Source organism: Bos mutus, chromosome 2 (genome assembly GCF_027580195.1).
Source record: "Bos mutus isolate GX-2022 chromosome 2, NWIPB_WYAK_1.1, whole genome shotgun sequence".
NCBI classification, from domain to species: domain Eukaryota; kingdom Metazoa; phylum Chordata; class Mammalia; order Artiodactyla; family Bovidae; genus Bos; species Bos mutus.
The window spans coordinates 29,896,815-29,921,383 of NC_091618.1; the positions used below are offsets into that span (position 1 = coordinate 29,896,815).

General features: G+C 51.6%; 1 protein-coding gene across 12 annotated transcripts in view; it reads left to right on the top strand.

Annotated features, from left to right (window-relative positions):
• The window catches only part of TNS1 (tensin 1), a 216,245-nt gene that overhangs the window by 117,392 nt on the left and 74,284 nt on the right, over positions 1 to 24,569 (top strand). For all 12 annotated transcript variants that reach the window (XM_070386865.1, XM_070386851.1, XM_070386857.1 and 9 more), the window contains 11 exons: positions 173 to 344; positions 3,528 to 3,578; positions 4,616 to 4,738; positions 5,096 to 5,160; positions 6,705 to 6,788; positions 9,876 to 9,988; positions 10,639 to 10,699; positions 10,921 to 10,996; positions 11,829 to 11,958; positions 13,430 to 13,495; positions 14,663 to 14,779. In XM_070386865.1, coding sequence (XP_070242966.1) covers positions 173 to 344; positions 3,528 to 3,578; positions 4,616 to 4,738; positions 5,096 to 5,160; positions 6,705 to 6,788; positions 9,876 to 9,988; positions 10,639 to 10,699; positions 10,921 to 10,996; positions 11,829 to 11,958; positions 13,430 to 13,495; positions 14,663 to 14,779 — 1,058 coding nt within the window. The remainder of the gene's footprint in view (positions 1 to 172; positions 345 to 3,527; positions 3,579 to 4,615; positions 4,739 to 5,095; positions 5,161 to 6,704; positions 6,789 to 9,875; positions 9,989 to 10,638; positions 10,700 to 10,920; positions 10,997 to 11,828; positions 11,959 to 13,429; positions 13,496 to 14,662; positions 14,780 to 24,569) is intronic.

The following is a 24,569-nucleotide window of genomic DNA, read 5'->3' on the forward strand; positions in this document are numbered from 1 at the left end:
GAGGGCTACACTGGCCTTGCCCCGGGGAAGCCTCTGGCCTTGGCTCAGAGTCAGGGAGCAGCCAAGCCCTCCTGGGTTAGATCTGGGGGCCATGTATGGTGTGGAGGGGTGCAGGTTCCTGGACCTCGTCCTGGGGGCCTGGATTCTGATCTGCTGCCTGCTGTCTCCCCAGAAACATGAGTACGAGCCGGACCACGGAGGACAGCTGTGAGCTGGACCTGGTGTACGTCACCGAGAGGATCATCGCCGTCTCCTTCCCCAGCACAGCCAATGAGGAGAACTTCCGGAGCAACCTCCGAGAGGTGGCCCAGATGCTCAAGTCCAAACATGGAGGCAACTACCTGGTGAGGATGGGCCCCCGCCCACTGGTCCAGGGCCCCATCCTTTCTGCGTGCCACCTCTTCCTGCTGGAGTCTCATCCCAGCCGCTCCTGCGCCAGCTCTTCTCCCCTCTTCTCTCACCTGCCCCTGACCTCGGGCGTCTCATGGTCTGAGTCCTCACTCACTGTCCAGCTGTCCTCTGAGGAGAGTCTCTGTGGCTGGGACACAGCATCTGAGCCAAGTCGTGTGTGTGTGTGTGCTTGTCCTGTGTGTGCATGTGTATGGTATGTGTGGTTTGTATGTGTGCTTGTATGTGTATGTGTACAGTGGATTGTGTGTGCTTGTCCTGTGTGTGCACATGTGTGGGTATGTGTGGTTTGTGTGTGTATGTGTGCTTGTGCATGTATGTGTACAAGTGGGGTGTGTGTGTGCATGTGGTGTGTCTGTATGTGTGTGTGTGTGCTTGTCTTTATATGTGTGCATGTGTATGGGTATGTGTGGTTTGTACTGTGTGTGTGTGCTTGTGCGTGTATGTGTACAAGTGGGGTGTGTGTGTGCATGTGGAGTGTCTGTACGTGTGTGTGTATAGGTATGTGTGCCTGTGCATGTATGTGTACCGTGGAGTGCGTGTGCTTGTCCTTGTGTGTTTGCATGTTTATGGGTATGTGTGGTTCGTATGTGTGTGCTTGTGCATGTATGTGTACAAGTGGGCTGTGTGTATGCATGTGGTGTGTCTATATGTGTATGTGTATAGGTATGTGTGCTTGTGTGTATATGTGTACAAGTGGGTTGTGTGTGCATGTGGTGTGTCTGTACAAGTGTGTGTATAGGTATGTGTATAGGTATGTATGTTTGTGTGTATATGTGTACAAGTGGGTGTGTGTGCATGTGGTGTGTCTGTATGTGTGTGGGTGTACGTGTGTGTTGACCAGGAGGAGGGACGCTGATGGTGACGCTCATGTTATTGAGCACCTGTGATGATCCAGGCCCTGTCCTAACTCCTTCCCACGTATTTAACATCACTACAGCCCTAGGAAGCAGCTACTGCAGGAGCACAGAGAGGTGGGGTATTTGCCTGAGGTCACAGCGTCAGGAAGTAGCAGAGGTGTCACACTGTCAGCGCCTCTGAGAAGTCTTAGGGCAGAGCTGTGGCAGGGTGTGTTTTGAGGGACCTCGCGTTGCTGAACAGAGAATCGTACTTGGGACAGGAGAATCTCCCAACCAACGTGGAGGAGGTTATCCCTGACTCCTCACCCACTATGGGGGTCAGAAAGGCTGGCCAGGGGATTGGAGCTATCCTGGCCCCAGAGGAGGGCTCAGGCCCACTTTATAGGAAGGTACATGTGGGCTGGACTCATGGACCGGCCGTGCCACGGTGAGAGAGCAGAGGCAGGGTGTAGGGACTGTGTTAGGTCCCCAGGGCTGCTGTAACTAATTCCCACAAATTAGGTGGCTTAAGACAACAAAATTAATTTTTCCTCGGTTCTGGAAGCTAGGAGTCCGAGTCAAGGTGTCACTGGGGCCGTGCTCCATCTGAATCCTGTAGGGGAGAATTCTCCTTGCCTTCTCCCATCTTCTGGTGGCTCCTTGGCCTATAGGCGCCTTGCCCTAGTCTCTGCCTCCATCATCACATGACCGTCCTTCTTCCCATGTCTGTGTGTCCTCTCCTCTTCTTATAAGGACACAGTCACTGGATTTGGGGCCCACTCTGAAGCCAGGATGATCTCATCACCAGACCCTTGAGTACTTACATCAGCAAAGGACCTGTTTCTAAATAAGGTCACATTCTGAAGTTCTGGGTGGACATGAATTTTTGTGGGACGCCATTCGACCCTCTATAGAGACCCATCCGTCAGCTATGTTGGACGTTGTTAAGAGTCTGGCTTTAGGGACTTCCCTGACTGGCCAGTGGTTAAGACTGCATACTTCCACTGCAGGGGACATGGGTTTAATCCCTGGTTTGGAGACTAAGATTCCACATGCTGCATGGCGCAGCCAAAAAAAAAAAAAGACATCCAGCTTTAAATATCAGAAAGTTCTATGCTGACTCTGCTCCTACTAACTGTCTGATCCTGGCACTTAGCCTCACTAAGCCTTAGGATACCATCTGTAAAATGGGCCTAATGACACTATCTATTTCAGAGGTTGTGGAGAGAATTAAGGCAGCTTGTCAAATGTCAAGTCCTTAGTGCGGCCTGGCTGTCTGGGAACACCCAAGTGGTAGCTGTTGTTACTGGCATAAAGCATATTCCTTTATGGGACTCAAGAGTGATGTAATGTAGTGGTTTAGTCGTTAAGTCATGTCTGACTCTTGCGACCCCATGGACTGTAGCCCACCAGGTTTCTCTGTCCATAGGATTTTCCAGGTAAGAATACTGCCATTCCCTTCTCCAGGGGGTCTTCCCGACCTAGGGATCGAACCTGGGTCTCCTGCATTGCAGGCAGCCTCTTTACTGACTGAGCCAACAGGGAAGCCTATGAAGAGTGGATCAGAAGCCATTTAAGATCCTGCCCAATTTCAGGAGTCCAGAGTTCCATGAGTCTCTGCTGTACCTTCCCCACTCTGTCCCACCCATTCCAGACCCTGTGGTCCTCTTCTCTCCCCAGGAGATATCACAGAGGCCTTTGAGTTTCCCAGGCCTTGAGCTGGATGTTGGGAGTTCTGCCTGCCTCCTCCAGAGATGGAAGACAGGAATTCAGAGACAGGGGGGTTCCCGTGGGATGTGGTCAAGTGTCAGGGGATGTCTCCTGGGAGGTCAAGGATCTGAGAGGGTCCACCCAGCATGGTTTGCACCCTTTGATAGAGGGTGTCTGACCACATAGCAGTTGCATCTCCATGGGGTGAGTTTCTAAAGGCACCATGTGAAGTAGAGACCAGAGATGGCCAAATGCTTACCAGTTGCCACCACTGGATCTCCATACAGTGTGGAGAGACGCCCACCTTGGGGGTGGCCCGTGGGGCCCAAGACAGATTCCATCCCCTTCTCACCTTCAGATCAGGATGTGTGCTCATCCAGGGGCGGGGCTGAGTGTCTGCATACCTGTCTCTGTCTCCCTGTTCATCCTGAGAACCTGTAGTTGGTTCCCGTCAGTCTGTGTGTGTCTGGTGGGGCTTCATGTGTGTTCATGTAGTAGAATTTCCAGCAGGGAAGACAGAGAGAGAGAAAGGGCTGCCTTCTCACAACCTCTTCCTTTTCCTCCTTCTAGCTTTTCAACCTCTCTGAGCGGAGACCTGACATCACGAAGCTCCACGCCAAGGTGAGCCTGTGCTGTTTGGGGGTTTTTTTGGGGGAGTTCTCCTTGCCTGGGCTCGCTTCCTCTGAAGATCCCATGTTAGAATCTTGGAGGAAAGTGCTGTGACTGTTTGCAAAGCCTGTTCAAAGTCACTGTGCTCCCTTCTTTTTGGAAAATAGAAACGCGCATAGCGCTTCTGTGATATGAATTACAGAAAGCAAAGCTCAGTACAGTCATTTCCACCCAGGCCTGCCTCTGGTGGTGTGCACACAGAGTTCCTGGGGCGGGGCTGCGGTTGTGGGATTTTCAGTCTTAATGACGAGTCTTCTGGATTTGCCCTGGCTGGGAATCGCCAGTGCAGGCTTCCGACAGCCAGCATTCTTTCACCTGCTGTTGAGTGAGCGTGTGTGGAGGGGCTCTGTGTGCCGCTCCAGCCCCTGGAGTCCAGTGACCGTCGTTGTGTGACCTTGGGTGGGCGGCAGAGTTCTCTGGGCCTTGGTTTGCCTGTCTAAAAGTGGATGGGCTGGATTAGATCAGCTCTCTGGGTCCTTCTGAACACAGGTTTTCTTGTACTTTAAAGTTCTGTGAGTTAAAGTTTGAAGGAACCTGATGACTGCTATTCAGGTCTACTCTCTGTCCCACTCAGGCCTCTTTTGGCCTGAAAACTTGATGCTTTGTGTGTCCAGGGCCTGGGAAAGAGCTGTGATCAGCCTTCCGCTTTCCATCTTCCTCCCTGAGCCAGCCCCTGGGGTGTGTGGGAGGAGAGCTTGTCTTAAGGTCAAAGTTGTGTGAAAGGGACCTGGGATCTTCGGGGGTGCTAAGCTTTTGCATTATACACATGTGAGAAACTGGGGCTGGGGCTGGGGTAGAGGTGGTGACTAACCTGAGGCCCCACAGGGAGTGGTGTCAGAACAAAGTCTTGGACCAGTGTCCTCAGCCTCCACACCCCTGCCTCCGAGTAGGGTTGATGGGCAGGGCGGGAACTAACGTCCCCTCACCGTCCCCCACCCATGTTGGGTCTCTGCGCTTCTGCCACTTCTTACTCATGGCTTGGGCCACAGGTCCTGGAATTTGGCTGGCCCGACCTCCACACCCCGGCCCTGGAGAAGATCTGCAGCGTCTGCAAGGCCATGGACACCTGGCTCAATGCAGACCCCCACAACGTGGTCGTCCTACACAACAAGGTCAGAGCGGGGATGGCACGGTGTGTGTGTGCGATGAGTGCGTGTACCTGCCCATGTCATTGGATTGTGTGAGTGTGCAACTTTGTGTGTATTCTCCTTCTTGGGGATAATGCATTCTGTCTGGGGCGGCACCCACGAGAAACGGGGTCTACCAGCCTGTGGGGCCCTCAGGTGTGGTGGATAATCTACTGTTTCTTCTTTTTAAGATTCAGCCCCACCTGCTTCCTCCCTCCTCCTTTTCTGTCTGAGAGCCACTCCCCCTCTCTCCAGCCCCTTTTCTTTAAGGCTTTTGGTTGGACTCTGGGGTGGGAGGGCCGGCCTTAACAGTGAAGGCTTTTGTGTTTGGGGCTCTTTCAGGGAAACCGAGGCAGGATCGGCGTTGTGATCGCAGCTTACATGCACTACAGCAACATTTCTGCCAGGTAAGAGAACCCAAGTCTCCTGTTCTCTGAATGTTGACAGCAGGACCCCCTTCCCCACCCACCCAAGGCCTCGGCCTTCCTTGGAATTGGAGGATGAGGACAGAGGAGACAAGAGATGCTGAGGACAGGGTGAGGAGCCCCCAGAAAGGAGAAAGTCCCCGCCCACAGCTCTGGGGTAGGGGCCCTTGGACAGAGGGTAGCATAGAGCAGAGACCATCCTCCTATCTGGGGCCCCAAGGGTGGGGGACAGCTGTGGGAGGCAGACCCTGCATGGGCGCCCCATCCAGCTGGCTTCTTGGGGCCACTTTCCTTTGCCAAACTGCCTTCTATTTACCCCAAAGAGCAGCGAGGGAGTCACAAGGAAATGTTGGAACACATCTGGGTGCAGCTGAGCCACCTAGACGTTTTCTCATCCATGCCCCTGCCTCTGGCCATCACGGGCATCTTCCCACTTTGGAGTTTGCAGCAAGAACAGGAAACAGCCAGCCATGGGTTCCATTCTGATTTGGCTTTGCAGAGAGGCAGAGGAGTTGGTCCATTCATTCTGTCATTTGACAATGGTTACAGAACAGTCACTGTGCAAGCTGTTCTAGGTGCTGAGAATAGAGCAGTGGGCAAAGGTGGGCCACTGCCCTCGTGAGTGTTAAATAAGTGAACAAACACATCCCTAAGGGCAGGAGGCAAGTCCTTTGGGAACAGAGACTGAAGCAAGACAGTGGGGAGGTCTCTCCAGGAGGTGATATGTGAGCAGAGACTGGAATTAAGTGGCAGGAGGCTGGGAAGGACTGACTCATGTGTGGTCTGGGGGGTGGTGGTGGCAGAGGACCTTCCAGGCAGAGAAGAGAGTAGGGCAAATGCCAGCAATGGGAATGCCAGGGCCTGGCATGTTTGGAGCCGAATGATTGAAGGGACAAAGACTAGGAAGTGAAGCTGCAAGGGGGCAGAGTCCAGGGGCCTTGCAACCCTTGGTGAGGACTTTGGGGTTTATTCTAAGAGGGACATTGGTGGAGAGTCTAGAACGGCGGAGCTATATGATCTGTCTCTTTATAAAGTGACCTCTTCGAGGAGTGTTCTCTGAAGGGCTTGCCAATAGGACGGTAGTTTTATGACTTTAAGAAACCTGACCCGGCTTAATCTTTGCTTAATGGTGAACACTGCCTGTGCACCTACTGTGGGCCCACATGTGCCAAGCTCTTTAGAGATGTTATCTCTCTCAATTGCTGTAACAACATTCGAAGAAGGCATAGTTATCACCTCATTTGCCAGGAAAGGAAAATCAGGTTCAGGAAGGTTAAGTAACCTGCCCCAAAGACCAGGGGCTACTAAGTCAGTGGTAGACTTGAGACGGGCTCCCAGGATGTCTGGTTCTAAGGCCCCTGTGCTGAGTATTGCAGCACACAGGAGGGAGGGATGCTGGAGCAACCCTTTCCTGAAAGCATCTCAGGACAGAGTGCCTGGAGGGCTCTGCAGGTCTGGGGAGCAGGGGTAGGGGGACAGGGGGATCGTGGAAGTTGGCTCCTCTGACCACCTGTCTCTCCGCACAGTGCCGACCAGGCCCTGGACCGGTTTGCGATGAAACGGTTCTACGAGGATAAAATTGTACCCATTGGCCAACCATCCCAGAGGAGGTGGGTCTCCAGGGCTCTTGGCCCAGTACATACGTGTGTGTGTGTGCGCTGTATGTGGGAACCAGCCTCGTGAACCCATGGGACTGCACAGTGTACCTATGTGGTGGTGTGCCAAGCATGCATGTTCAGGTCCAGCCTGGAGGCGCATGAACTCAGGAGCCTGTGGGCAGCTGTGTGTGCCCACAGTGGGGCACAGCAGTTGGCTCCTGAGGTTGGTGCCAGAGAGCAGCGGGCCCAGCAGTAGGGAGTCGGGGGTGTGAGGAGACAGCTTGTATGAGAAAGCAGTGCCGTTCTTGGTCCTGTGTTTGGATGGGTCTGCAGGAGGCTAAAGTTATTGCCATCTGCTCTGAGGAGGTGACAGACACTCATTCATGATGAGAGTCCCTTTCTGCTGTGAGAGCTTTAAAATTTTACGAAGGGCTGTCAACGATGTGGTCCACAACAGCCCATGCAGGAAGCAGGGTAGGAATGGATTTCTTCATTTGTCTGGCAAATTTTTGAGACTCTAGTTAATGTTCCAAGTGCTGGCAATATCTACTTGAACAGGATGATCTTTAGCCCTTAGTAAGCTGATTATTCTGTTGAGAACTTTATACAATAGACCATCAGGGTCATTTTAGACAGTGATAAATGCTTTGAAGGGGAAAAAGCCAAAATAGAACATGATGAGCTAGAGAGTGTGATGGGGGTGGATGTGAGAGGCTGATTCCAATGGACTGACCATTCTGAGAAGATGCCATGTAAGGTGAGGTCTGAGAAGGGAGAAGGAAGCATATGAGTGAAGGCCTGAGGTAAAGGGTCCAGGTAGCAGGTATGAAGCCCGCGGTGTTTCACTGACTTTTCCAGCCCCTTGGAACACTGACCAGGCAAAGCAGGACCTCCTAGCTGCAGGTCCTGGAGCTTCCCAACCTCTCCAGGCAGGGGATTCCCAACTCACACCCCATCGCCTCCATCTTGCCTGGCTAAAAGTGTGCTGGCTCCGCTGGGGATTGTGTTTCTGCCATTGTAGAGGAAGCCCAAGCAGAAGCGAATGAGTCCTTAGGCCACCAGAGCCTCACAACCAGCACAGGGCAGTGGGTAGCTAGCTTCTGGGTCAAAGATCGGAAAGGGAATATCTTTCTGTGCAGAAAATTCTGACTAGGCTGTCAGACACAGCAGCAGTGGGTCAGTGAGAGTCTTCCCAGGGAGGAAAGAACTGCTAGAGCTCTTTTTTTGAGTTCTTTTACTAGATTATCAAAAATTTGTTCAAGATCCTGGCTTGCTGCTACAGTTCTTTTTTTGAGTTCTTTTACTAGAATATCAAAAATTGTTCAAGATCCTGGCTTGCTACATATGGCTGGTGGCCTTGGTCACGAGTCTGGCCCTTGGCCTTAAAAGATTAAATTCAGATAAGAGGAGCATGATGTTTATGATGGTATGATGTGGCGTGGAGGGTGTGGGCAGGGCAGTCACATCTCTGCAGCTAAAAGTCTGGAGGACAGGGATTAGTGTTACTCTCAGGAATAGGATGGTTCAAGGATTCCACCGTGCTCAGTGTGTGCTTACATAGCGTGCCATTGGGGGGTGTGTGTGTCTGTGTTTATATTATCTGCCTTGTATCTGCCTTGCCGCTCATATCTGTAGCTGCATCTGCTCATGGGTGGGTAATTCTGTCTGTGCTCAAATGTGGAAGTGCGACCGTTGGGGAAGTGGCATTCGTTGCCACTTTCCCGCCTTGTCAGTGTTACTTCCAGGGATTGGATCAGCTGGAGGAGCGGAGGGCAGGGAAAGAGGGAGGGAGGAGCTTTGCCTGCAGCTTCCCCATTCATTGTCACCCCACCCCTGGGTTCATTGTCCCCAGCACACAGACACATCCTGTTGGCACGATCAGAAGATCTGATAGGAACCTGCCATTCCAGGTTTCCGGTTTGAGCAACGGGGCTGGGGGCTGGGTAGGGGCTTGAATAGGAGCTGGTGCTGCCCATCAGATTATCTTGCTAGGGTAGTCCAAGGTGGCCCCACCCCAGCCCAGGGACAGAGGTCCACAGGCCTGGAGGTGGGCCAAGGAGCTGAGAGTCAGGACGAGACCATTGTCAAGGTCATGAGGGTTCTGGTCCCACTCACCTCAAATCAGAATACATTCTGATTGGTCCAGCTGACCCAGAGTGGCATCCTCTGGCCAGTCAGGAGAGGAGGAAGCACTGACCAAATGGACTGGCCCCTCCTTCTAGTAGATGCATCGGAGTCAGACTGGTTCCCTGCTCCTCCCACCTGCTCCCCTCTCACCTTTGTGCCCTCTTGCTGTGTCTTTGGGAGGCTCATGACTCTTTCTGGATTAGTTTTCCCTTTCTTCTAGGAGTGCGGGTGGCTTTTCCTTCCAGTCTTCTAGCGAGATCCTTGTTAAGGGAATTGGGGAATGTTGACTCTAAAGATAGGACTACTTAATGGAAGTTAGATATCCTTCAGTATCAAATGAAGTGCTATAGAGTAACTTTGTACCCTTTTTGCATGAGTGCTAAGTCACTTCAGTGGATGGATGACCACTGGATGTAGCCCGCCAGGCTCCTCTGTCCGTGGGATTCTCCAGGCAAGAAAAAGCGAAGGACTAAAATTATTAAGCTCTTACTATTTGCTGTATTGTTATGTGGCTGGTGCGTCTGTAGGGACAGAACTGGGGCCTATGGGTACAAATGTAAACTTGGTTTGGGCTGGGGGTCAGGGTGTCAGAGCTGTTTGATGGTTGATCATCCTGCCTTGTTCTGTAGTGAACAGCTAAATGATGCCTGTCAGGGATGTGTGGGAGGAAATTTGGTCCAGCTGGAGATTCCTGGGCCGGGAGTGAAGCAGGAAAGAGATGGCCACATTGACCACCAGGGGGCGCTGGAGAACCCCAAGTGGGAGGTTTGGCTGGACTCCACTCTAGGTGTATTGGTACCTGTACAGGCAGCAAGGGTGGAGAAGACCCCAGGTGCCAGGAGACCTGGGGGTTGATGGAGATGGTGGGAGTCGGCAGGGCCACCTAGGGCAGTGTGCTGGGGAGAAAGAGAACAGGATGGCTGTATTCTAGCGCAGGCCTCCCTGGCTGAAGCCGCCCCCTCCCTGCTCCAGGTACGTGCATTATTTCAGCGGCCTGCTCTCTGGCTCCATCAAAATGAACAACAAGCCCTTGTTTCTGCACCACGTGATCATGCACGGCATCCCCAACTTCGAGTCTAAAGGAGGTAACTCTCTGAACCCCCTGGCTTCCATTCTCCTCCTGTCTTCCATCTCCTTCTCTGAGGAGGCAGTGTTAGGTGGTAAAAATGCTGGCTAGCTGCCAAGTCTTAGGCTTGGCGTCTCAACTGTACCACTTCCTGTTTCTTTGCACCCCAGTTGACTCATCTGCAAAGTGGGTTTAATACTGGCAGTGCCTGCCGGCAGGTGACGCTGGATGTGACCACGTTCTTAAACTCAAAATGTCTCTATTATTTTACAAATATTGATTTATTTATTTAATTTTGGCTGCATTGGGGTTCCTTGCAGAATATGGGGTCTTTCATCGCAGCATGCAGGCTTCTCTCTAGTTGTGTGCGGGCTTAGTTGCCCCGTGGCAGGTGGGATCTTAGTTCCCCGATCAGGGATCAAACCCGTGTCTCCAACATTGGAAGGCAGATCCTTAACCACTGGACCACCAGGGAAGTCCCTCAAAATGCCTTTAATGAAAAGTTAGCATTTTTTCCCTCGTTCTTTTCCCATTTCTCCTTCCTCTTTTCCTCCTTCCCCTGCTCACTCTTCTTCCTCCTGGTTGGTCCTTCCTTCCTGCATCTCTCCTCTCCCCCTTCCTCCTCTGGCTATTTCTGCTGTCTTTGCTAACACCACCCCTCCTTTACAGGGTGTCGACCATTTCTCCGGATCTACCAGGCCATGCAACCTGTCTACACATCTGGCATCTAGTAGGTATTCCGCAGGAATGAGAGGCCAGGAATGTTGGAGAACTGAGGCTGAGGACTGGGGACAGGGATTGGAGGGGTGTTTAGAACCTTTTCTAGGAGGAGGGCTGAGGGATGCATCAGTGAGCTTTCCCGACAGTCCCCTGGTGGAGGGGCTGCTGGAAGAAGGTACTGCTCAGCCCCCATAGCAGCCCTCTGTCCCTCTGCCCGCCTCTCTCCCATAGCAACGTCCAAGGAGACAGCCAGACCAGCATCTGCATCACCATTGAGCCTGGGCTGCTCTTGAAGGGAGACATCTTGGTGAGTCACTCCTCCGTCTCAAGCTCTCCCCTGCCCCCCACCGTTTATTTTTTTCTTTCTTTTTTCATCGTGCTCCCCTCCTGTCTCTCTGGATAAGTGTGTCCCTCCTGGTGGGCCACCAGCCTTGGGGGCGTTGACTGGCTCTCAGGGGCCCTGCAAGGCCTTCCAGCCTGGAAGGTCCTTGTCCATCCACTTCCTCACAGTGGGATATGCCTTGCCTGGGCTTTCCTCTTGTTCTGGAGCACCTCCAGGGAAATACGGCTCTGTGTGAGCTGTTACCTCCGGGCTTCCCGCTGGTGACCGGGACTGCCTCAATTCCAGCTTCACTCCTTCCACTTGCAATTTAAATCCACTTCTGCTTTCTCCATTTTGACTGTTGTGCAGGAACTTCTTTTCTAAAAAATTTTATTTTTAATTGATTGATGATTGCTTTACAATATGGATTTGATTTCTGCTGCACATCAAAGTGAATCAGCCCTAAGTGTACATATTCCCCTCCCCCGAACCTTTCTCCCACCTCCCACCTGTTCCCACACCTCTAGGTTGTTCCAGAGCCCTGGTTTGAGCTCCCTGAGTCATACAGCAAATTTCCATTGGCTATGTTTTACATGCAGGAACTTTTCGGGAGGGTAGTTTTGTCCCCACAGGGCAGGACTGGCCTCCAACCTCTGCTGTTCTGGAAGTTTCCCCAGAGAGCTCTGAGATCCTGTTGGGGATGGGTGACCGTTCCCTCAGTGGGTTTGGGGCCCAGAAATGGAGCTGATAAGGAGGCACCCTGGGACTAACTTCCTACCTCTGGGCCCCTGATGGGCTCTGCTGTCTCTCCCACCAGCTGAAGTGCTACCACAAGAAGTTCCGGAGCCCAGCCCGAGATGTCATCTTCAGGGTGCAGTTCCACACCTGTGCCATCCATGACCTGGGAGTTGTCTTTGGGAAGGAGGACCTTGACGATGCCTTCAAGGGTAGGCTTGTCGAGTAGACAGGCAGCCGTACAAGGAATAATTATACCATTGGATAGAAGGACCTAATGGAGGGGCTGTGGCAGCAGTGAAGGGTGACCGTTTTCCCAGGGGAAGGGGGGTGATCAGGGAGCTGTCTCTCTTTGCTTCTTTCCTCTATCCATTAGGTTTTATCTGCATCATGTTCAGGTCTGGGACATGTCTACATCCATTCACCCATCTATTCATCTATCTATAAACCCACCAGCATCACCTGAGTGTCCGTATGTGCCTGGCACGTGCTAGACCCTGGCGGTACAAACAGAAAGGAGTCAGGCCCTATCCTTAGGGAGCTCACAGTCTTACGGGAGGAAGAGACACACACACGTGATACTGTGAAGTGCTGCCTGCAGTGATGGAGACGTGCACGGGCGTGACAGGTGGTCGAGTGAGGGAACGCCACCCCTGCTGTAACTTCCCTTCTGACAAGCAGAAGGGTGGGTGTGATCTGTGTCCAGACTGGGTTCAGGCAGAGATCAGAGCATGGGGCTGGAGCTCTGAGGAGGGGAGGCCTGAGCCCCCAGTGTGGTCTGGCTCACGCAGGGAGAACAATGTTTCTATGAAGAGGTTTCCCTGTACCAGAGCCAGGAGGGCAAACACAGAAGATGCTGTTACATTTGCAGAAGAGAATGTAAATGGTATCAGTCCTAACAAGGAAGGTAAAGGAATAACTGACAAGATAAAAGGGGTTGTGGAAATGGGGGAAGGGAAGGGCAAAAATTTTCTCCCCCTGTAGGGAGGGAGTCAGGACACGATCAAAAATGGACAGATCAAGAAATAGAGGTTCAACTCCCAATATTTAAAGTTTCAGAGGTAATTAGAAGGGTGATTAATAATCATAACAAGATTTAAGAAGGGAGGTGGGAATATTAAAAGTGGTCCAAATTATTTATCTTCATCGTGTTGCATCAATGAAGATTACTTAAAACTGATTAAAAATAGTGGCATAAAAACTGTGGCTATTATATAGAGTCTTAGAGGTAGCTGCTAGTAGAACAGAAAATAGAAATGGTAAGAAGCGGTTACCTTAGGCATGTAGGACTGGACTAAAGTGAGCAGGAGACTTACCATCATTGTACATATTATTTATTATATTATCAACCGTGTATGCATATGTTGGGCTTCCCTGGTGGCTCAGTGGTAAAGAATTGGATGCCTGCCAGTGCAGGAGATGCAGGTTCGTTCCCTGAGTCAGGGAGATCCTCTGGAGAAGGAAATGACAACCTATCCCAGTATTCTTGCCGGGAAAATCCCATGGACGGAGGAGTCTGGAGGGCTACAGTCCATGGGGTCACAAAAGACTCAGACATGACTTAGTGACTAGATAACAACAATAAATACATATATTACTTTAATCCTTTCTAGAAGAAAACTTTGTGTGGAGTCCTTTTTTGGGAATTGATCGCCCATTTTTGTTTTCCTTCTCCTTTTTCAGACGATCGATTTCCAGAATACGGCAAAGTTGAATTTGTATTTTCTTATGGACCAGAGAAAATTCAAGGTAATAGCTGAGTTAGAACCCACTAATTCACTCCCTTCCCTCCATCCAGCCCTGCCCCACCTCAGCTCACCTTCACCCTTTCCCCACTGGTCTGCTCTACAAATATCAAGTTACCTGTGGTTGAGAGGCAGACCAGCAGAAGAGGATCTGGGTATCATAGTGGACCCCCAGCTAAACATGAACCAGTGACTTAATCTCTGGATAGTAAAAATAAAAAAGTAGACCAGTGCTGGGTTGGATAAACTATTTTGGCCCCATTAAGTCATCATCCTATTATATTCAGAGACTGAGGGCCGTGGTGGATGGAATGAGTGGCCAGGGGACACTCATAGGTGCTGGATGGACAATAAGTATTTATGAGAACTGAGGTGATTCAACCTGAAGATGAGAAGGGCAATTTAATAATAGCCGTTAAGCCTTTAGACTGGTTATATGTGGAGACCAGTTGTTCGCCATCTTATTTGGGAACCAAATAGGAAGAGATGAAGTCAGGTTACAGACAGAGGGACTCTGGGGAGATTAAAGAAGGGACTACTGGGTCAGAAGGGTAACTCACCCCAGAAGGCCGGACCTATAGCTTTTCTGTCCACATCCTGGGCTTTCTCTGAAAGTGTAGGCGAGATTCTGCCTCTCTCCTCAGATTTCTGCCTAGAGGAGAGAGCCTCTTACGTGGAGGGGCAGGGGGATGGCTGGGATGACCTGTGTCCTCTCAGTGTCAAGGCTGTGACTTGCCTGCTGTCCCTGGCCCCGTGCAGCCCACTGCAAGTCTCTCCCACCCTCCCCTCTGACTCCAGGGCCAGCCTCTCTGGACTCTTGGCACTGTCACAAGGGCCCCTGGGGCACAGAAGAGAAAGAGGCAGCCACCCAGCCAGAGAGCTCCCCCCCAGCTCTGTTCTGGGGGGTCTTTGATGCTCAGTGCTGCTGTCCTGATTTACCCTTATGACCTGGTGAGAGCTTTTTCAAGAATGTAAGAAACCAGACTCCTGGGTTCTCCATCCAACTTAAGCCACTGGTTCCACCCCGCATGGTCAAGAAAATGAGAAGTCCCTTAGGGAGCATCCTTGGGGAGCTTGTTGGCTTCCTCTGTTTTTCCAGCTGCTGATCTGTTTTTTGTTTTTTTTTTTTTCTTTCTCTTTGCTATCTTCTCCTCCTTTCCCATTTTCTAAGGCATGGAACACCTGGAGAATGGCCCGAGTGTGTCCGTGGACTATAACACCTCTGACCCCCTCATCCGCTGGGATTCCTATGACAACTTCAATGGGCATCGAGATGATGGCATGGAGGGTAGGTGGGACCAGTGACTTCTAGTCCCTCTGCAATTGCATAGCCCTGCTCAAATGGCCTTGGGTCTCTTGGTTTGCTGTGATACCATACTGGGTTCAGAGGGTCGGGGGGACAGAGGAGAAGTCCAAGGCATTTCTGAGAGCTCACGGTTCAGTGAGGGAAGATAAAACCAAACACGAATGTGTTAAGCTAAGAAGGCAGAGCCAAAGAATGCAGCAAACCAGCCACAGAAGCGTGTATTCTTGGTGCCAAATGAGTCTCATAGGCAGCAAATGCTCTGAGATTGGCAGGGGAGGGATTCTTGAGATCTGGAGTGGTCTGGGAGGCCTCCTTGGAGGAGGTAGCCTTGCATGGAGCTTGAGATACCCTGCTGTGCTGCAAACACTGCATTTGTTAGGTTTCTTTTAACCCTGTTGTTGGATTTCTCCAGGCTCGCTGCCTGAGTTCTCTGGGGTCAGAGCACCAGGAATGTAGACACAGTGTTCAGGGCCCACAGGCTTTCATCAACAGCCAACGAAAATGTTTGTGAGCTGGAAACAAACTGGTAGGCTCCAAAATTTGAAAAGAAAGCAGCAGAAATGAAATTAATACATGTTTAATTTAGCAGCAAACCCCAGCATTATGTCATACGGTCATTCACAACTCATATCAGCTCTTGAGAGTTATGTATGAATTCTGTTGATTTATGTGGTTCATTTGAATATGCGGGGCCTCTGAAGTGAGCTTGTCTGGAGCTCAGGAACTCTTGAGACGCCCTGTCTGGGGTTTGGTCACAGGCTTATTTCCCCATCCCCCATCAGTTTTCCGATGGGGTAACTGAGACCCCCTTTGATTTATACCCATGACCAGCCTGTGTTCATTCAAGGACACCAGCACCCAGTCTCTGTGCTTCTGCACCTTGTTGAAGCTGGTCCTTGGGAGGGGACCCTGGGCCATGTGGCAGAGCTGGGTTAGGTAGCCCAGGGGCCCTCACCCTGCCTCCGTCTCCAAGGTTTTGGATTTGTTGACTCCACCCTGAAAGTCTTTTTGGCGTTTTTCTGCATAAAGTTTCTCTCTCTGACCTTGGACACTCCAGAATGAGCGATGGCGTTCAGAGGGAGTGCGATGAGGGTGATGGTGGGGCTAGAGTTTGGGGTTTGATGAGAGTTCACGTGCAGTGTTGCAACGGTCCAAGTTTGTCTTTGTACCTACTTAGTTCTTGCTCTTCTTTCTCCTGCCCCAGAGGCCCAGACACTAAGCCCTGCCCACTATGCTGAAAGTGAAAAGTGAAAGTGAAAGTGAAGTAGCTCGGTCGTGTCCGACTCTTTGCGACCCCGTGGATTGTAGCCTACTAGACTCTTCCCTCCATGATTCTCCCAGCAAGAATACTGGAGTGGGTTGCCATTTCCTTCTCCAGGGGATCTTCCCAGCTCAGGGGTCGAACCGGCATCTCCTGCATTGCAGGCAGATGCTTTAACCTCTGAGCCACCAGGGACTCACTATGCTGAGGCCGCCCCCAAAGTTCTCCTCCCTCCAATCATGTCTGCTTGAACCCAGTAGCTGGGAGGAGGAAGAGGATGCAATGAATCAGTCCTGAGGTACCGGTGGCTGCCAGCCTAATTGTTCATCATCCTGGGGATGTTTGCATTTTTAACAAGAACACTTGGCAGTCTGAAGGAATTTTCAATGTCTCTCCATCTCTCCCTGGTGTGGATTCAATGCGATGATAAATGTAAAAGCATTTAGTAAACTATAAAGTGCCAGGCAAACAGAAGGTAAAATAATTAAGGGGAAAGGAGGGGCTACGGGAAGGATGGGACTTGGGTCAGAGTCAGCCTGAGGGAAGGAAGTGGGCGAAAGGAGCCAGAGGCTGGTACCAGAGGCGGGGAAGGGGGAGGAAGAAGGGGGCGAGGGAGGCCCTGGGCTCCTCTCCCACCCACTTACCCGTCCTCCTTTCTCCTCCGATCTGCTCCCCCAGGCAGGGGGATGGAACCAGTGGGACCTTCAGGCCAGTTAAAGGTCAGCCTGTCCTGTAGGGACAGAGGGGCTCCTGTCTGGAGGCTGAGATGCTGGCCTTATGCCCGAGGGTGGGAAGGGAAGGCAAAGGGAGTGGCTCTCAGCCCAGCCGTCCTCCTCCCTGGCCTGCTGGCCTAGGCTGGGGGCTGGGTGGCTGAGGGGGTCACTTCGCGTGGTCTGGGCACACCCCACGTTATCTCAGTCCCACTGTGTGCTCCCCACTGTTGCTGGGCTGCATGCCCCACAGGGACAGGAGAGCCGGCCGGGTGGCCTTGTGGTGGGAGCAGTGATTGTTAACTCCCATCCTGCTTTTCCTGGCTGGAGCATTTCTGGAAGGCTCTAGATTCTGGGCCTAGTTGTTGTTCAATTGCTGAGTCGTGTCCGACTCTGCGACCCCATGTACTGCTGCACGCCAGGCTTCCCTGTTCTTCACCATCTCCCAGAGCTTGCTCAAACTCATGTCCATTGAGTCGGTCATGCCATCCAGCTTGCATTTTCTTCTGGCTAGTTCTCTGGTCTGGGAGGGAAGCAGGAGTCCTGTGTCTGTTTTCCTGGTTGTGGGCCTGGTTTCCGCACATGCTAGCTAGGATAAGGGTGCCTAACCCCCAAGACTCTGGGGGCACTCAAGAGATGGCTCACGCTGGAGCCTGGGAGGGGCTTGGCTATTCGCTGGAACTGGGGCTTGGCCTTGTGAGGTGTAATGTGGTACCAGAGATGGCTTTGTGTGCTCCCCAGGGAGCCGCTGGGCCAGGAAAGGAAGGCCGACCCCGAGGTGCTGGAGTGCAGGGCTCAAGCATGCATGTCCACCCTGCAGGTGTCCCCTCCTCAGCTCTGTGACCTTGGTCAAATGATTTCACGTCTCGTGTTCCTCGTATCCTCATCTATAAACTTGGGATGGTGGCAGTACCCACGTCCCTGGGCTATTGTATCAGTTTTCGTGTGAGGCAGTTTGTACAGTGGTTAAGAGTGTGGTCCCTGAAGCCAAACTCTCTGGGTTCAAATCCTCTGCCAAGGTGTCATCCTCTGGGGCCCTCAGTTTACTCTGTTGTAAAACAGGGGTTTTGTCGACAGTTCATTTTGAGTACCTTTCAGGGAGCAGGAACTGTAGCGAGCCTGCCTGCTGTGTTTCCTTGTGAGTCTCTGCCATGTCAGTAGTGACCATGACCTCAGGGGTCTGCCCACAGGGCTAAGGGAGGAGGCCCCTTGGCCTTGGGAGTCAGCTCTGGCTTTGCCACATGCCGGCACGATGCCCAGCGCTTGATAGCCACCGTCTCATCTGATGCCCACAGCCACCGTGTGAGGTGGGCACTCTTCTCCTGCCTGGATGGGGAACTACATGCAGAGGGGTTAAGCGACCTGCCTGGGTTGCCTCACTAGTAAAGAGCACATTCCACGTGGAGCCCCAGTGCCGACCGCGGTTGGCCGTTGTCTGCAGAGCTTGTCCTGGGTGTGTTGTCTGTGGCGGTACCTGGGTCCTGCTGAGCCTGGCTGAGTGTTCTACTTGCTGTGCCCCCTACAGTCACCACCAGGCAGTCCAGGTCACGCCTGCCCTGCCTCTCAGGACAGGGGGCTACACGCAGGGCCACACAGAATGTCACCTGTGGCAGGTACTTAGCAGGGCTTTGGGGTCGGGAATAACTGAGGCACCTCCCTGAGGTCCCCCTGTCCCCCTTACGGGAGAGGCTGCTCACTCAGGACAGCCTCTGCTGAGGGACTGGCCTCTCAAAATACAGAGGCGGTGGTGTATGCAAGGTGGGGTGATGACATTTCTGGAGGCTGTCTGCCTTTCCTACGTCAGGCCCATTGGGGGTGGGTGTAGGAGGGGCCGGCCAGTCGCCTCTGGAGTCTGCTGGGTGACTCATAGTGGTGGGCGAGGGCACTGAGTCCAGGTCTTGGCGACAAAGGTCATCTCTGGCCTGGGCCCCACCTCGGCGTTCCCTGCAGTGAGAGGCGGTCAGCGCTGGGGTCAGAGCTCCCGCTCCTCCAGGAAGCCTTCCCGGTGACCCCGACTTAACCTTGCCTGTGAGCAACTGCTCTGTTTAACTCCTCCCTCGCTGCCTGCATTGCCACCCCCTGGACCCTCGTGCAGTTTTCCACTTCAGAACGTGTGAACCCGGGGCACTCAGCATGCTTGCCCCTTACCTCAGGGAGTCCTCCGTCAATCTCAGCGGCTAAATGAAGGAAGAAATCGTGTGAGGACTTCTGGTCCCTGAAGACTGGTCCTCCCAGATCAGGCTCTGGAGGGGAAGGGACCTGCCCAAGGGGGAGGCATCCCCATGTGTGGAACTCCCTTAGGACCTCAGCCCACCCTGTGACCATTGCATTGCGCAATGACCACACTGCACGTGGGGAGGGCAGCGATCTCGCCCAGGGTATGAAGATCAGAGGTGGGTTGGCATGTGGATCCAGGGATCAGCTCCAAATCCCTCTCTCCCTCTGGATCTCAGCTTCTTCCCGTCCTCACACCCCTCACTCTTCACCTTAGATGACAGGGTGCCCTGCAGGGCAGCCCATTTCCCTGGAGGACTGGGCCAGGAAGTAGCAGCAGAAATCAAGGGAGAGTGTACCTCTGCCTGGTGGACCGAGGCTGTAGTCACTGTGCTGCCTGGGGTCATTTTTCCTCCTCTGTACTTGAGCCAGAAGTGGGGTGTTTGGGAGGGTAATGATGAAAAGTGAAGAATCCAATGAAGAACCTTCTGGGAAGAGAAGGTTCCAGGCCTTGGGGTGGGTGGCTGGGGGGAGGAGGGGGTGCCTGTCATCTCAGGGACTCCTTCCTTTGGGAGCAGAGCCCTCTGGTGGACCCGAGGGCCTGATGTCCTAGTCTGTGCTGGCGGCCACAACAAAGTACCACGACTGTTTACCTTAAACAACAGACATTCATTTTCTCCCAGTTCTGGGGCCAGAAGTCTGAGATCAAGGTGCGGGCAGGGCTGGCTTCTCCTGAGGCCTCCCCTTGGCTTGTTGACGGCTGACTCCTCGCTTGTGTCTTCACATGGTCCTCCCTCCCGTGCGGGTCTGAGTCCTCACCTTCTCTTAGGGACATCACTTGCGTTGGGTTGGGGCCCACCCTTATGACCTCATTTAACTTAATCACCCCCTCTAAGGACTCTGTCTCCAAGTACAGTCATATTCTGAGGTCCTGGGGGTTAAGACTTCAACACAGCAATTTAGTGGAGGGTGGTTCAGTCTATCACATCTAGGAAGGGGTTTGCTGGGTTTTCTGTAGTTGGATGCCTAGAATCTTGGTCCCAAATGAGGAGCAAGTGAAGGTCCAGGGTGGTGGAGGCAAGGAGAGCAGTCTGGTCTCCCATGAGCCGCCTGCTGTCTTTCTCCGGTTTGGTCTGGAGCCTGCCAGTTCAGCACTCTAGCTGACACCATGTTTCACAGCCTCCAGCAGCCCCATTAGCTCTTTGGCCTGAGTGCTAAAGCCCCGTGCCCAGATCTCAGCTCGTCGTGGGTGGGAGCGGGGCTGTGTTTTTTGCCTATGGTGCACAGAGCTGTCTCCAGACTCCTCCAGAGTGTTCCAGGGCAGGCCTTCCTGGAAGCAAGTGCCAGGCCAGAGGGGTGTGGGCTGCCTCCCACTGCCGAGAAACTCACAGGTGGACGAGGCTTGCATTGCCTCTTTGCCCACCCAGTCCTTCCCTCCCTTCTCCCACCTCCTTGGACATTTCACTGATTAGAGTTTCTCAAGACTTAAAAGAGGACTGAGGAGGACGACTGGGGCTGGTAAGGCAGCAGCTCACTCAGAGCCAAACGGAAGAATGAAGGGAGAAAAGAAAAGACTGCTGTCCTGGCTGAAGATGGCCGGGGGACTGCTCACCACCCCTCTTCTGGGTTTTTCCTCCTGCAGGAAAAACCAGCGGCCCCTCTTTTGCTTCTGTGGGTAGCCCCACCAGAGCCAGGGGTTGGTGACAGGGGGATGGTTTTTTCATCCAAGTCTCTTATCCTCAGGCTCCCTGAGGAGCAGAGGCCCCTTCCTTGGGGGAGAGCTTCTGACTCCATGGGACCCCCATCTCCTCTGCACAGTCTTTTGTCTGAGCTGGAGAAGAGCCTCTCCAATGGCAGCCAGGAGTCCCTGGTCTGTAGTGACTTCTCATCAGCTAGGCTTGTCCAAGGATTCTGATTTGTCTTTGAGAGAAAGGAAAGAGGAAGGGAGAGACACACACAAACAGGGAGAGAGTGAAAAGGAGAAGGAAACAGTGAGAAACATGGAGGGGCAGACAGACCCAGACAGATGTTGGCCTGGGAGGCAGGAGGTTTGAGTGTCTTTGGTAACTCCTTTTCTTTAGACCTTTATTATTTCCTGTAAAATGGGGATGTTGGGGTAGCTAGCAGTTCTTTCCATTTCATTGAGCTCATTGTTCCTTTTTGTGACTGGTGAGGAGCTGAGATGGATGTGCAGAGGTTCCCTCCCTTGAACTTTTACTGAGAAGCAGCATTGCTCAGTGGCTGTGTCAGTCAGGAGAGGCTTGGTTATGCTGCATAACAAACAGCCCCCAATTCTCAGTGGCTTAATCAATAGAAGTGTATTACTTGCTCATGATGCCAGTCCAGTGGGATTGGCAGGGGTCTCTGTTCATCTTTCTTCCTCTGGGCTGGTAGTGGCTTCATGTCACAGGCGTGTCCACTTCAGCTGCTCAAGTAGGTGGAGGACACTGGGACTTGCATGCTACTTCAGTCTGGACAAGACATGCTTTCCTTCTGCTCATGTTACATTGGCCAAAACATGTCACAGATCGATGCCTAACTTCAAAGAGGGTAGGGAATCTGTGCATGGAAGAGGACAGAAATATCGTTGAACAGACTGTTGTCTACTCTAGGGATTAAGACTGTGAGATTGAGAATCAGAAGATCTGGTTCCAAGCTGTGTTTATAATTGTGTCCTTTGGTCAAGTCACTTTGCCTCTCTGATGTCTTATCTGTAAAATCAGTACAATAATAGCGCTTTCCTCCTAGGATTATCATTAAGACTCGGTGAGTGAAGATGTGCGGAGATGTGAAAAGTAGAGTGCCTGGTGTATACTATGCTGGCAATAATCGTGTCTGTTATTATTATTATTGAAGTACTGGGGGAAAGAAGATAGAGGTATGATTTTGATTGGATACAAGGTCTTTCTTCTTAGGAAAAAACATTCCCCTGGTCCCTCTACTCTCTGGGAACCATCTGTAGCTGGTTCTGTTCTGGGAGCCCCACTCTTGGAAGTCAGGAGACTTGCCTCTGATACCAACTTGCTGGGATACCTCGGAAAAGTTACTTTCCCTCTCTGGTTCTCAGTTTTCCTTATCAGTGAATCGAGGCGGGTGGATTCCTAAGAGGACTTCCCCAACGATGACATTGATGATGACAAAGACAATGACTAGATGACAGCTGGCCTTGTGTGCCAACCCTGTGCCTGGCAACACTGCCTACGTGTTGTCCTCAAACGCCCACAGGCGGCTACTGTTTTGTAACCATTAGGCAGAAAAAGTGGCACTTGTAGGATGTGGTTTTAAAGCTCGCTCTGCCCCCAGATGACATTAGGGAGAGTCCCGTGTGCCTTTTCTGGTCACACTTGGGTAATACAAGAGCCTCTGGGCAGTAATCAATATGTGATTGTGAACTTGATGTTTCACCCAGAGTTAATTCTTCCCGCTTGTCCACCCTTACCGGGCACCAGGTGTGGGTGTGAGGGGTGGGGGTGTTTCAGCAGGTTTTCCTCTCTGTTTTCCTGACTGATGAGAAGAGGGGAAACAGGGAAGGGATGGGAGCCTTCTTGCCTGCCTGCACCACTGTGAGGTTGCTCTGTGTGGGGACACAGGTCTGGGTGATATGACGCCTGAGCTGTTTGCCAGAGCAAGATTCTGGAGGCATCGAGTGCTGTTTCCTCCTGCAGCACTTTTGTGGGCATTTTGGAGGACACCCCCCTCTCAGACCTTGAACTCCCGAAGAGTCTCTCTTCATGTTTTCCTTTGGGTGGGTGACTGCAGCTGCATCAGAGGCTCGGGACCCTTCCTCGGCCGAGCATCCCTTGCTCCCTCCACCTCCTTCTGTGGAGGTGGTTCAGCCCTGCAGGGGGCCCTCTCGGACAGGATCTGAGGCAGTCTGGGGGCTGGCTCTCTCCGCTGGGTCTGCAGGAGCCTTAGGCGCTCTTGGGCTCAGCAAAGCCAGGGACAGAGGTGGCCAGCGCATCCCCTGTCTGTTCCCTGGTCGGCTTCTCACTGTGTAGACTTCCGGGTCTGTGCCAGGCCTGTTTCTCACGTTTTCCTGCTCCAGCCGACTGACACTGAGCTGAGCAGACTCCGTGAGATGAGGGGAAAGCCCTGGCAGGTGGCATTTGCGGCAAAACAACTCTTCTCTGCAAGATGCCTGTTAGAATCCCCCACTTCCTTATCTTTTCATTCACTTGACGTGGATGTGTGTGTGTTGAGGGGGTGGGGTGGGGAGAGGGGTAGTTTAGAGCCACAAACAGTTTTCAGCCATCTCTGTCTTTAAAAAATTTTAAACAGCTAATATATATTTCTAATATAATATAATCAAATATAATGAAATGACATTACATTGATGTAATTTAATACCATAACTTCCCCTATTTAAAGAATACTGTTCAATGGGTTTTAGTATATCTACGCTTGTACAACCATCACCATAATCTGATTTCAGGATAGTATCACCCACCTAGAAGAGACTTCACTCATTAATAGTCACTCCCCACATCTTTCCCCACCCCTGCCCTAATCTACTTTCTATCTCTATAGATTTATCTGTTCTGCTTATTTCATGTAAAAGGAATTATACAGTGCGTGATCTTTTGTGGCCTTCTTTCACTGAGCATGATGTTTTCAGAGTTGATCCATTTTGTAGCATGCATTGGTTCATTTTGATTTGCTTTGTAATACTCCATCGTGTGGCCATACCACACACATCAGTGGGTGAATATTTGCACTGTTTCCACTTTTTGGCTGTTGTGTAGAATGCTGCTGTGGGGATTCGCGTGTAATTTTTGCGTGTCCTTATGTTTCCACTTCTCTCAGGTAGATGTCTGTGAGTGGAATTGTCGTGGCAGATAGTAACTCAGTGTTCAGTTGTTTGAGGAACTGTCAGACTGTCTTCCAAAGTGGCTGCACCATCTTACATTCCTACCAGCCAATGTATGAGGACTATAATTTCTGTACATCCTCACCAACACTTGTAATTTTCTATCTTTGGAATTCTAGCCCTCCTGGTGGGTGTAAAGCGGTGTTTTATTATGGTTTTCATTTGCATTTTCCTAGTAATTAGTGATGTTGAACATCTTTGTTAATTAGCCATCTTCTTTAAAGGAACATCTATTTACATCTTTTATACATTTTAAAACTCAGATTCTGTGTCTTTTTGTTATCATTATAAGAGTTTTTTTTTATATCTTGAGAATATGTCCCTTATTAGATATATGATTTGCAAAAATTTTCTCCTATTCTGTGGGCTGGCTTTTAACTTTCTTGATGTCTTGATGTCAGTCATCCCTTTTTAAAGCCCTGCCTTACTTTTGGAATGTGTTATTCATTTTCCTGGGGGCTCTGTCACAACTGGGACCCAAATACTTCCATATGAACACCTGCTTATGAGTGTTCCCATTTTACAGGAGAGGAAACTGAGGCTGTCACAGAGAGGTTAGGGACCTTGTTCAGACAATACCCTTAGTAGATGTTGAAGGCAGGATTCTGGGGTGGATGGGGGTCTGGAGCCAATCAGGGATACTGCTTCCTGTAATCTAAATCTGAGATTATACATCTGCAGCCTGAAATGCTTTAGGCTGCTTCATCTAATCTCTTTCCA